Raw genomic sequence first — 13999 nt, forward strand, 5'->3', positions numbered from 1 at the left:
CCACCGCTCTCTGGGAAGAGAAGCAGAAGGGGCGTGAGTTTGCGGGAGCAGCGCGCCGCGCGCCGCCCAAGAGAGGAGGAGGAGGAGCGTCCCGGCTTGCTCCCAATTCCTTCAGTGGAAACGGCGCTGTCCAGTGGATACGCGAGCACGAAGGAGTGGCACCGGCACGGTCGCCGGCGGAGGCTCAGCCCGACGGCGGAGCTCGGCTGGTTGCACACATGCCCTTCTCCGATCTGTGGCGGGTCTCGCTAGCACGCAAGGTCAGCTTTCGCCTCCTCCCTCGCATGTCCTCAGGCCCCTCCACGAGCAGATCTTGGGAATCCACCTCAAGGCACGTCCTTCTCTGTTTCCCCCTTCACATCTCTAAATTTTTTTGCCTAGGTTCTCTCTGGTGATTGATCTTAGAATGAAAAGATGGTTGATGTTTTGTCTGGCTTGCTGCTAATTTTTGGAGTTTCAACATGGATCTGAGGACATGATCTGAGTATGGAGAGAAGTCCTAAGAAGGGCATTTGTAGGAGGGAGTCAACCATGAACTGAAGGATGATTTTAATGGACACTCCTATTTGATGAAATATAGGTACAGAGCTTCTCTTTAATTTCCTTTTCTCCATATCTTTCTATGCACCTTATTCATTGTAATTTTGATGCACGGTCGTATATATGTTACCAAAGATTTATCCAGTGATATGTGGATTTATCCAGTGATATGTGCTAAGTAAAAAAGCCTATACTTGCAAGGAATTATTTCCCCCAAGATGATTTAGCATGTCAAAATTGGGTTGTGTTTCTGACAAAGCCATCTCGGTGTACATTTTGTGTTTTGAGTTCATCTAGAACACATGCACCACTTTAATAATCAAGGGTAAGATTACCGACGGTAGAAAGGGAGATGAGTTTGTTCTATTAAGCTTTTTGTTCATTCTATTTTGATAAAATAATTACAAGAAATTTATTCTGAAAAGCTAAATTATATTATTCGTGGAAACTCGACCAAGGTCAGAGGGATGAGTTCCATGCCCACTACTATTTGATAAAACACAGGTACTGGATGTTCTCTTTTTTGCTTTGTTTCTCCTTATTATTAACTATATAAAAGCTGACCCCCTTTGCTAAAATTTTAGCAGTTTGGGTACTGTTGATGGTGGTATTTCATCCAATCAAATTTTAACACGACATCATTTTTTACTGCAGACAACCGATTGGTACCGCAGGTTCTAGCATATAGTTCTTTCTCTCCGCGTCTTAATTCCATGGTGACCGGTTATTTTCCGGTGGTTTGCTTCTGTTGCCTTCTTTTTCATTCTGTAGGGCCTACCAATTACCGGATATAGAGGGTTCTCTTTCTTTATCACAGCGGCCAAAGCGGTGCAATCTGTTCTGCCTGCTTTCTCGCGATGACACGTCCGTTGCCCTCTACGATTTTCCTGAAACATCCCTGTGTCTTCTCTTCCATTTTCTCTTGCCCTCCACTGCCTGTCACCTCCTCAGTTAGCCTAGCGTCGGGAGGCTCCGGAGGCAGGGCTGTAGGGGCGGTGGGAAACGGCGGCCGGAACCTGTCCGGGGCGAGCTGCTGCCGATGGACAGGTGTAGCCGGCGGTGTCGCGGACGTCATCCAGCGGCGGCCGCCGCGGGAGTCGGACGGCCGCGCGGCGCCGTTGCCGTTTATTCCTCTTTCCATGACCGAGGGCCTCTTCTCTCCCTTGGCTGTCATGCCCCCTGTCTACCTGGGCGACGGGGAACGGCGGCCGGGGCAAGCTGATGGCGCCGGCGTGGTCGCGGCCGCCGCATTGAGCGGCGGCCGCCGCTAGAGTCAGCCGGCCGCCGCATTGAGCGGCGGCCGCCGCTAGAGTCAGCCGGCCGCGCGGCGCCTTTACAGTTTATTCCCTTTTTCAAGACCCAGGGCCTAGGGCCTCCTCTGTCCCCTGGCTGTCTTCCTGGTGGAAGGAGGCGCCGGATCTGTAGAAGTAGCCGCCCTATAACGCGGCGGAGGCAGCAGGGGGCGGCGCATGTTCCATCTGCCTGGATCCAGTGGGCGGAGGCAGGGGCAGGTTGACGCCAAGCTGCAATGCGGCCACGAGTCCTACTAGGTCTGATTTCCTTGCCTCAACCTTCTAATTTATTTCTTATCCTCAACCTTCTAATCTAGACAGACTGCTAGCTAGCCTAAGATTTTCTGAGCCAGCTGGATGGACGAGCGGTAGCTCCTGTACAATTCAGTGTAGTAGCGAAGTTAAATGCTTAGATTTTATATAAACAAATTGACCTTGGTGCCTGTGGCTCCAATTTGATCGATGCCCGTCATCGTCTGCCCCAGTGCCCCCTTTCTTCTCTTATTACTCCTGTAGTCCTGTGGGCGCTAACCCTAGAAGCATCTCAGTCCGTGAACACATGCCACCTTCCATCTTATAGTTTAGCTCACCAGGTATTTTCTGTACCCGTATATCTAGCACTTACGCTACATTCCAGAATTGAGCTATACAGTATGTTGGTATTCCTTTTCTTCTATATGACTACTGTAGACCACCAATCATGTATGACTGTTGTAGATCACACTTGGACTAGGGAACTGATTCTGTTTATTCTGCATGTATCGGTTCTCATCCTTGATACAATGTGTTGCTACTTTCCTTCCGTGTCAAATATCGACAGAGAAAAGAAGATGTTCACATGGATTGGGTTATGCATTTTTAATTGGTTCTTTGGTCCAGACAGATGCTTCTAATAATATCAGTGCATTCTTGATTTTAAGTTAGGATTTCCATTCCCCCTGTTAGTCAGCATGCAATTCACTTTGCCACATCTGTTGCACATTGCAGGCTCCAGCAATTTTTTGGTACAGAAAGGACGCCAGAAAATCATAATCTGAGCAATTTGCCGCCAGCGGTGCAGGAGGAGGTGAGGAGCAAGAGGAGGAACTGGGCATGGAAGATTCGATGATGAAGACTTTGTGAGGTACTTGCCTCTCCAACCGTTGAAGTCGTTGATGAGAAGACTGACTATATGCTCCTCGCATTGCCCAGTAAAGAGGGGTTTATGCAAAACTGGCGATGGAGAAATGGGTTAGCAAATTAATTGAGGGAACTAGGCGACGGCCAACGGGCTTCAGTTCCGAACGCCATCCCAAGTCACAAGGTTAGGTGCTAAGATGTGTACTTCAATTTTACACTCAAAACATTTTTTTTGAGATTTCAGACTTCTTATTTGGTTTGTTAATACACATCTTTGTATTATCTCCTGTTATTTGTTCCCTTGAAGGGCTTCTCCCAGAATCCTTTCATGCACTAACGACTCGAGCAGAGTAAGGGTGCATATACAAGATCTTTCTAGATCATTGAATTTGTTCAATAGATGATGCAGCTGGACTGTTTTACTGTACCGTTATATGCTGGCCAAACACAAGAAGCAAACAGTGAATTTAATGCTCATTTGGGCATTTTTCCAAAAAAGAAACTTGATATGATCGTTTCCTATTGATGTGTGCAGGGTGCGTTGTTTTTATTTGGGACTTAGCAACTTCCTGCTTCATGAGATATCTTCCAGGATTGTTGTTCTAATAATGCTATTGAGATATATTCCTGGAGTATTGTAGTTCACTTTTTTTAAGATGGATGCAGTGATCCAGAAAGAAGAAGAGCAAGGTGAGTGTTCATAACCCTCGGTTATGTTCATAGGAGCCTATAGCTATCTTCCTGTGTATAGATCGCCTCTTTTGAAATTCTGAATTTTAACATCCCACAAATACTGATACATAAATACATCTCAATTTTCTCATACAACCAACCCCCATACCTGTTTAGTATGTATTTATCTATCCTTGGTTGGCTATACTGATTTGTTTCATCAATGTAAACCATAGATAATTCAGACATTTACTTTGCTCTTCATTAAAAGTAGCATATGCTCATTAGTACCTCCATTTTCCACCCATGTTTTCTTTCCTGGATCAACATAACTACCAAAAAATCCTAGGTACATGTAATAAATGCAAATTGTTGTTTATTTACAAAATAAGGCATGAGGAAGGCGTATGGTTGCCTATTTATTCTTCTCCAAGCCGATTGTCTAAATCTTGCTATTGTTGATGCAATATATGATCCACTTTGTACATTTTTTTTGATGCATTTTACTTGACGCATGATGCTATGGTTTTATCCACTATTGTATCCATTATCCTAAATGATGTGGTTTTCTCTGGAATTCCTTTAGATGCAAAGGTGGTTCAAGGTTATGATACTATTTGCATTGCAATGGACCATCTAGATTGTCTGTACTCTCCAGAATTTATTCATAATGTCGGTCTTACCAACTTCCTGCTATCATGAGATATCTTCCAGGATTGCTGTTCTAATAATGCTATTGAGAAGTATTAATCAGTCCATTGGGATATGCAATGGTATTAATCGGTCCATTTGAATAAGCGAATGCTTATGGAGGACAGGATTATGGCTGAAAGCTATCAAGGAGAGTGTGTATACCGTTTTTAAGTGGCCAATCACGATATGCATGGTGCAAAATGCACCGTTTTTAAGTGGCATTTCCCTTTATAACACTGGTACTATTCAATTCATCTATGCATTGATTATAATAGAGGTAAAGATAAGATTCTTGATCACATTGGTGTCTACTTAGTACACATTTTTCACGGACAGTTTTAAGTTGCTGCCGCGAGAGCAACATCAAGAAAAAGGCTTTAGATACTTGCACTAGATGACACTGGTACACCATCTAGTGAGACAAGAAATAGTGTGTACGATGAAATTAATGACCACCTGTAGAGGTATTATCTGCAACTATAGTTCCATGTATGATTCCCATGCTTCTAATTTGCACACTGCGTGCTTGGTGAATTAATGTCGTTATCTGTCCTTCGTTTTTAGGGTATACATCGGCTCCAGCAAATTAGATGGACGAAGCTACATGTCTAGCTTATCCTTCTGTTTGCCAATGCCTTATAATGAAGCTTTTTGTCATAACAGACGGTGCCTTATACTGAGGTTTTTTGTAATGTCAACGATCCGTAGTCTGTATCGAGTCTTTTGTAATGACGTGTTCAGTTTGTACAGATATTGTGCTATGTAATTAGTGTATGCTTCTCAATTATCTCCTGTTTAAACCGTACCACAACTAATCAGATTGTCTTAATGAATAACTGGTTAGTTGGACTGTCTTGTGTTCTAACTTCATTGCACCAGATTCTTATGAACCGCAGTTTATTTACTTCATAACATGTACTCCGTAATGGAGATTTTGGTTATGTCTTAAGTGAGTTAGGTGAATAGGCAGTGACTTATCTTATTTCTTCCAGAAGCCCCATCGTTTTTCCAGGTCCTATTGTAGCCAATTTTAACAGGATATTTAATTGCACCAAAAATTTGAACTAAGCTGATCTTCCAATTCACTTTCACAACTACATCAAAGAAGCCTGCCGATGACCTAGACTAACCGTAACAGACTCGACCTGTCAAATTCAGTAAAATCTAATATGAGCCATAATGTGTTTTTCTCTAATCTAATCCAAAAAAAACTCCTTTCTTCAAAGGATTCAGGTGGGCTGCTGGGGCCGCAATTTTTTTACAGCTGATCTGTAGGTAATAGGGAAAACATAATTTTTTGGGAAGATTGGTGGATTGGGGACTCCTCCCTCTTAACTCAGTTTTGGGATTTATTTATATCTGTAATGAACCTTATGTTTGTATCTCTATTGCATCAAATATGTACTTATGCAGTTATGTTGCCTATCTGGAAGTTTCCTAACAATCTATGTTTTCAGGCAAAACAATGGTGTTCAACTGCCATGCATGACAAATGACCTGGGTCTGTAAAAGAACCATGATGCAAAACTAGGTATCATACCTGATTGCGCAGGACCAGGTGGAGCAGCAGAGACTTCAGGGGCACAACACCGACGCATGCCTGAGACCACTAGCAGGTGGGCAGGGAGGAACATGGCAATGTCCTCTCCCAGTAGCGCTCATGACAGAGTGCCTCAATCCGGTTTCATCATGGACAGGAAAGTCAGAACAATCGGAGTGCATGGATGAACACAAAAATTCCAGGCTTCTGATTTCTGAACATTGGTCCATGAACGGCCGGTTCGCAGAGGCGATGCGCCTGTGCGGGATGGGAGCCGCCAAATGACGCAGGAAATCCAGGGATGCTCCTTGAGCGTGATCTCTCTGCCGCACTGGTTCCCCCGCCTATGGGGAACCATCACTTGAAATTTTTCTTCAGACTTTGGAATTTCGGGCGCTCAAGGGGATTGAGAAAGCAGAAAAAGGTAGATGACTTGGGTGAAGAAGAGATGGGGACAGGAAAGTACTCAGCGGTGGCCAAAAAAATATCCTATGGAAGCCCAGGGGTAGGTAGAGTGCGTGTATGCTGGGAAGGCAGCGGTGTCCATGTGTTCACTACACAAGGCAGCGGTGTCCATGTGTTCACTACACAGCCAGCATCCCAGGTCTAACACGTGTGTTTACTCGATCTAAATATTCAGATTTCTTTCCAGTGTATCTTCACTTGGTGATGCTACCATATACTACGCATCAAATAATTCAGTTGTATTCGTTTCAGCTTGCAAGTTATGCATCAAATAATTCAGTTGTAAAATATACTTTTGCAACTAAATTATTTCTCCTAAAAAAATGCTCCAAGAAAAATGTTTGCAGTAAGCAAGCTAATAGCAACTGACCACAGACGCATACCAGGCCGATGGTCCATCTTCACAAGCTCCGCCTTGGCCAGCGATTGCAGAAGAAGCAGAGCCCCATGTACCTCTTCGCCTCCCAAGCTCTGGCAGCCAAGACTCCTCCTTTTGCCGCTCTACCTCCCAACACCCAGCCGCCGATCTCCATTCCCCCGCTCACCCTCCTTTTTGCCTAGCCAGCGCGGTTGCAGCAGACAATAGTGAGTGCCCTAGATCCTTGCCGGCGTAACCTCTTTTGCCGCTGCTGACAATTCTCGCTTCTGCCCAAAGCTGATCCCAGCCGCCGCCCTGCCTAGCGCTGACCCCGGCCAACTCTACCATCATCCACCTCACTGGCCGCACCACTTGCACCATCGTCGATGCCTCCATGGCCCAAAGCATCCTCCATGGAAGTGGAGAAGACAAGAGTAGGTGTCGTTTTTCATGGAAACATCACGACAACCACTCACTAGCTCTCTTCTGTTAACCTCCTTGACAGCGGTTACCTATCGGCAATGCTTCATTACACTCAACATACACGTAACCCATCAAATTTAACCATGTATTTTAAAAATATTGTTAAAGTAAACTATACACTCAACAACCAAACACACCAAAAACACAAAACCTACCAGCATGCACAATAATACTATGAAACACATAATACATCTACCGCACGGTAACAACATGGGCGCGGCGTGCGCCGCGCCGCAAACTTACTAGTATCAGGTACATGGCTGAATTCTGGTAGTATACTCTGAGTTACAAATGTCACATATCAGATTATGTTAGCCTCAATCTGTGGAGCCATGCCACTTGTATTTTTTCGTGGCCAAGCTGAATACACCGTGCGATGTGTCTCAGGGAGCCTGAATTCTGTTTTCCAGCTAGCTTGGATTTCAGTCATATATTTTATGATCTCATTTGGGTATGCGCTCTGTGTAGTGGTGCTGTAGTTGCATAAATGTTTGCGGTACGGGTATTTTCTGAATGGTACTAACATCATGTCCAATGCGTACATGGGCATGTAACGGAGAAATAAAAAGGGTGGACGCGGTTTCTTTATGTTACCAGGAACTTGCACTACGAGTTTGTTGTGGTGTGATTGCTGCATTTCGGTACTGGATCACCCCCAAAGGATTAGCTCCATGATTACCTCTGAACTGTAATTCTGTAGCTTATGTTTATGGATTTACCTAGCCAATATATTAAGTAGCTTATGATTATGGATTTAGGTAGCTAATATTTTACACAATTGGTTTTACATAAGATTATCCATGCAAGTTTAAGGACTGTTTACCTTACTGCAGATGTTTTTTTATTTTGTCGAAAGTGTGGATCTGAGTTTGATTTCAATTCTCTCTGCTACATGGCAGGTGTCCGGTGTTGGTTCTCCAGTGTGATAGTCCTGTGATAGCCCTATGTTTTCTTCATGACTTGCTAATGGATAATCTTATGTAAAACATTTACCAACGGTAAAAAGAGAGGTGAGTTTGGATTTTCTGTTTCTATGACTGATTAGCAGGATATCATCACCCTGCTATTCTTCCCACATGCTTATTTGAGGTAATTAACCTGGGTACCTATGCAGGCACACAACATGTAAGCAAGGCAAGAAGAGGATAGGATGACTAAAAAATGACCAATTTAACCACATTTTTTATTTGTCAAGGTTACCTTCTCTATATCTCTAACTATTCAGTTTTATGCATATATCTACTATCCTCGAGTTAGGTTGGCGATTTAGAAAATATAGTTGTCATAATTATTTTCGGGCAACGTCTTAAATAGCAAGAATGTATTGTGTCTGACCTTGAGAGAAAATTCGTTTGACTTATACATGCAAGAATGTACTGTACAGCCCTTGAGAGAAAATTTAATATATAATAAGCTATAGATAATCCATAAACTATATGCTCCATACAAATTACTTGAGAAAAACCTTGGGGATAACCAGAAATTTTTCTTGGTTGAACAAGTTCTGAGTTGCCTGTGAGTATTTGATTTGATTTTCTTTAACCTTCCGCTCGTCTCCCTGACAATGAATTTATTAGAAACTTTGCTGTTGCAGACCTGTAGAAATTATGATTGAACATTCCGACTATGTATTTCAAAATTTAGTAGTAGTACATGTCTACCTGACAATGTTAAAAGGTCAAGTATATTTTCAAAAGTGTTTTGGTACAGAGATTTACCTTGTCGCTAGATCTTTTGCCTTACCTGGTATCTAATAGAGTTATGTGGCAATGGATATCTTCATTTTTTTAGATAGATTGGGTATGGGGATAGATTGTTTTTACATGTATTCACAACTAGAGAAAAATGATCAATGTTATTGGGTATGGAGATTTCTATCCAGTGGCTTTTCTATTCACTGTATTGTTCTGCGTGATCTATCTGTTAATACATGTATTCACAACTAGAGAAAAATGATCAACGCTATTATGTCACTTTGCAGGTTTGTGTGCCTCTGTGTGGTGCATATTTCACATGTTTGGAGCCTACAACCATGTATGCTCATGCGTTTCTCTCAGATTCTGAGTCTTGCATTCATTTCTTGAATAGCAAGACGATTCGATGAAGAGTGGTTCCTACTGATGCCGGATGAAGACATGCTGCTCTGTTTGCTTTGGAGGTTCACACCCATGGTGTAGCATCGTTGGATGATATTTAGCGTATTGATATCATCACTTCAATGGTATTTGAAGCAGCCCAAAGCGAGAGTTATTAGATCGTTGAGCTCTCTTTAGAAATTTCACTACCTGCAGTTGTAGCAGCTAATGAATGTGCCATCAGGTAGCCATCTATACTTTAGAATCTCTTCCTCAGTTTTTCTGTAGCACCTTTAGTTCATATATGTGATAATTTAAGGAGATGAAGAATGACATTACGTCTATGTTAACCTTGTCAAATAGCTTAACGCGTGTGGTCTCAATTGCATAGACGGTTAGATTTGTAAATAACAAATACTTTGTTTTGTAATGTTTATATTTTCCTAAAGGTGCTCGATGAAAATTTTCATGTCGTCTAACAATCATGCATGCTTCGCAGGTTTATGGCTTGATGGATTCAAAACTTAAGCTCAGTTCTGGAAGTGATGAATGGCAAAGAATTGTTCCTTTGCATCGTCATTTCCCGTCTCTCTATCTCTGGATCTCCTTTGTGCAGCAGATCGGCAAGGTATCAAGGCCTTCTTACAGTTTAATTTTTTGCTTTCTTTGCAGCACGATGTGAGACTTATCATGTACCAATTTGTCTTGATGTAGTGGATCGACCGCATATATGGCTTCACCCTCCACTTGCACCTCAATGTTTTCCATTTCCCATGAGTGGTGTTAGATTGGTGTGATGGTATGTAAGCATAGTGTCAGATCGAGTGACATATATGAGACATACAACTTTCTGTGGTGCTAATTCTTTGCCTCATCATTTTCACTGTGTAAATTATTCATTTGCTTGCTCTACCTTTTGTATGTATGATTTAATATCAAATCGTTCCTCTAGCTGAATTGGATTTGGGACTGGAAGGCCTGGGAGGCCGAGAGGGAAGGCGCCACCGTAAATTGCCAAGTAGAAAAATGATGTCACCGCTGATGATAAGTTGGAGGCTCTGCGATTAGCCAGTATAAAACTTAATCACTTCTGGCCAATCCCACTATTGCTTATCATTTTCTCCCTAAAAAAAGTTTTTGCCCTGCCCTAAGTTATCTATCAAGCTCCTCTACTGACTGTAGTTGCTGATTAGTGAAGTACATGTGCCTTTTTCTAAGAAAATCCTACCTGTAGTTATTTTTGGGTATATTAGATCTGACTAAGTATTGAGCTGGTAATGGTTGTTCAGCTGGGAGTATGAGATGAATGGAAAAAAACTCTGGTTTGTGACTCCGTGTCATTTAAAGACCTTTAGTTTCTATTTGGTTCAGAACATCAGATTAGTCTTTGCATACAGCTAAACATGATTGAAGACAGAGCCAGTGATTTGCTTTCTTATTGATGGCTCAGTTGTGTTTGTGCTAATTGCCTATTGTTTTGCCTAAAAGCAGTTTTATTATAGGCTGATGATTATTTAGATACCCTCCTATCAAAGCACTTCTAGCCATTTTTTTTTACTTTTCCCGCTAAACTGAAAAGCAACGAAGTTGAATACTGTGGTCAACTTCGAAAGTTATCAAAGGTTTGCCAGATTTCTCTTAAAGTAAGTTGGCAGGGCACTGTCAACTGGTTCCTTAGTTTACAAGTTTGATATTGTGCGTGACTAAATTTTGCTAATGTGGAATGGAAGGAATATCAGTCCATCTCTTACGGATTTAATGAAAAACAATTTATCATTCTATCTGGGATATCTGCTTGTAATGGTCATACCATGCATCACCATAGTCTCTGATCTTTTGGTGTTGTGCATATGTTTTTTACTTAATTCATGCAAACACACTTTATGTAGGATGCTCTCCATAAGGACTTTGGGAAAAAGATAAGTACTTACGACACAAAGTTTGGAATCAAATCTTGGACCCTATGGTTAGTGTCGTTGGCTGTGGAGCTCACAAGCCTTGGTATTCACTCAGATGCAATAGTCCTAAATTATAGGGTCGTGAAAGTTCATCAGCTCTCGTCTGCTGAGAGGGACGAGGTGGGATGGTTTCGGTTCTCTGTTACTACCAAACTCAGAAAGATCATTAATGCATCTACATAACACTATTTTTCCCAATAAGCAACTTATCTAAAAAAAATATTCATTTCTTATTTGGATGCATGTTTAAACTAATGTTCTATACTTTTGCTTGTCATGGCTCTGTTTTGAAGGTTCGGGTTCTAAAGAACACTTGCCCAGTCACTTCTTTGTCATCTTACTTAGTTGTATGCCGTAAAATATGTGTAATAAGCATTCATTTTTTTATTATGTATTGTTCTATTGTATGCAGCAATTCTTTTCAATTGGCTGGTTCCAATCTATTAGTCCATGGATAGCCATGCTATAATACTGTATTGGTCTTTTTCAAAATAACACTCATGTGTGTTTCTTGAATCAACTACATTAATTTCCCTTTCGATGTTTGTTTAATCTCATTGCATTGTGTTCCCTGTTTTGTAGGTTTCTCATGGGTGAGCTAGGTGCTTCTGCATGATGTTGTGAGTTTACTGATGTTGCTGTCTTACCATCTCCTCGCCCGGTTCTTCTTCGAATAGCAGTCTGGCCCTGGGTAGGCCAGGAGCTCCAGCACATTATTAACTCCCAAATTTTCTGTTGGTATACGTGTTATAGAGGTTGATCGTCAATCTACTGTAGGAACATTATCATGTTCAAGCAGCTAATCCAACATTCAACCGCTACTGCCTTCACTTATTCATTACTAAGTCTTCTCATAAAAGCTATGGCAGTATGTGCCTACTTGCAAACACAATGCAATAAGTTTAGACACTACCCAGTCTGTGTTGCATGTACTTTTGTATTAGTGATGCGAACAAATCGATCAATTAATTTTGTAGTTAGTATAAAATATATTTTGCTTGCCTATGCTTGTTTTATCGATTTACTCAAAATTATTTTGTTTAGTTGTGAGCCTGCCAATGACTCATTAGAGACAAACATCAATGAATAATAAGCTGATCGAAAATGAAACTTACCTTTCGATTCTATCAGTAAACTGGTGTCAGTTTAAGTAAATAGCAGGCATGACCAAACAACACTGCAAAACAATGAAGCCCTTGGCTAAACACCAGGGGATCTATGTCCCATTCTTTTTTTTTTCTTTTTTGGAAATGGGGGATGTCCCCAGCCTATCAAAGTGATACATTTGGCTTTTATTTCATTAGTGAAGGTGTCAGTCTCGGAATGTACCATTATTTCTGGAATTCATTTTCCTCAAAAACAGAGATGCATCACAAAATCTCTTATAGTATAATGGATTAAGTGTTCAAGAAAAAGCAGCGCTAATTGTTAAGAAAAAGCAGCGTACCAGACAGTAAGCCACCACCACCATTGCAACTGAGTGCTTATTCCACCTCATCTGTTGTCCTCCGTCGTGATGAAAAAGCCTCCACCAAGCACCACTACAAGGTACAGCCAATGAAGGCATGAACGCTGGTCGCCGCCAACGTGACACTCCGGATCTCCCTTTGCCAGGGGCTCTGTGCCACCAGCTTATTGTTCCTCCATCAGAAAATTTATGTAATAAAATAGAAAAACAACAAAACAATTTTTAGCAAAACAAATTATACTACCGTAGCGTCATGTCATTTTTAAAGAGGTCTCGGGTGAGGTCCTTGCAGCGTCACCGGTCGCAGGTAGCGCGTCGACTCCGTTAGGCAGCGCCACCACCCCTCCCTTGAACCGTCCTTGCCTCCCACGTCTCAATACTTGAAGGAGGAGCACGTGTGGGGTACTGGTGGATGAATCAGGGCGCACGACTAATCTACTTTGAACCAAGTTTTTTTTACTGCTATGTGCAATATGTTTCCCTATTTTCGACATGATTTCGCATTATGAGCTGATACGCCATGGCCTCAAATGCTGATGAGATATTAATATTTGTTTGTCACATTTTGGTTTTCATATGTTACTTAAACAAAACATAGTATTATATTGGCTATTAATTTTATCGTCCTTATACAAAATGAACATATGCACGACCTTCACGGGATAAATTAAATGTGGGAACGATTGCTCCTATTGACACAGTTCTGTAAAATTTAAGAAACATATTATTACTTTCACACCTAATCTCTATTGTCGCTATATAAAATGTAAATCTATGTGAATTCTACGGGGTCGTGCGCCAAAACGCACATCTAAATCTAGTAAAGAATTATCAGGAGAGCTACTCGATGAATGTCCAAGCACAGAAATAGAAAGAAAGGAATGAGATTAGAGAGAGAGTGCGACGTGCAAGGAAAGGTAGAGAATAGACAAATAAAATGTTCTAACCAAGGCAGTGTATGTGCATGCGCAGGTACGTGCATGCATATTAGGCAAAAGTCCAATTGGAAATTTGGCAAGAATCAATTAAAGAAGAAATCAGCAATTTTTTAAAAAATAGATTCAAATAAAAATACAAGAAGTGCTCTCAGAAATTATTCTCCTTATTTTATATGTCAAATTAATTCCAAAACATTTGGAATTAATTTTAACAACTCCAAACAAAAATATATTTCTATTCGACCGCGTTGCAACATCCTTTGTTTAGAGAAAAAAATATGTTCGTAAAAATCAGGATGTTACAAACGGTGATACTAGTGTTGTCAATAGAAAGAGTAAATTGAATCTTCACTATGGTAGGAGAGACAAACACCCGCAAAGCCACTTATGCAATACAA

General features: G+C 41.4%; 1 protein-coding gene and 1 long non-coding RNA gene across 2 annotated transcripts; both read left to right on the forward strand.

Moving 5' to 3' along the window:
- Positions 1–2109: 2109 nt before the first annotated feature.
- On the forward strand, positions 2110–5153 carry LOC124684513. Its single transcript, XR_006997053.1, has 2 exons — positions 2110–3135; positions 3487–5153. It is a non-coding gene; the product is annotated as an uncharacterized LOC124684513 (long non-coding RNA).
- A 3737-nt stretch (positions 5154–8890) lies between these two features.
- On the forward strand, positions 8891–11761 carry LOC124684503. Its single transcript, XM_047218804.1, has 3 exons — positions 8891–9481; positions 9737–9865; positions 11127–11761. The coding sequence occupies exons 1-3, from the start codon at positions 9470–9472 to the stop codon at positions 11376–11378; spliced, it is 393 nt and encodes a 130-aa protein (XP_047074760.1). The 5' UTR covers positions 8891–9469; the 3' UTR covers positions 11379–11761.
- The last annotated feature ends 2238 nt before the right edge of the window (positions 11762–13999 follow it).

This window comes from Lolium rigidum, chromosome 1 (assembly GCF_022539505.1).
Source record: "Lolium rigidum isolate FL_2022 chromosome 1, APGP_CSIRO_Lrig_0.1, whole genome shotgun sequence".
Lineage (NCBI taxonomy): Eukaryota > Viridiplantae > Streptophyta > Magnoliopsida > Poales > Poaceae > Lolium > Lolium rigidum.

Bases quoted from the DNA above. Each gene is read 5' to 3' on its own strand.
- LOC124684503 (XM_047218804.1), top strand. The intron at 9,866-11,126 runs GTATCAAGGCCT...CACTTTATGTAG, and splicing joins TTGTGCAGCAGATCGGCAAG to GATGCTCTCCATAAGGACTT.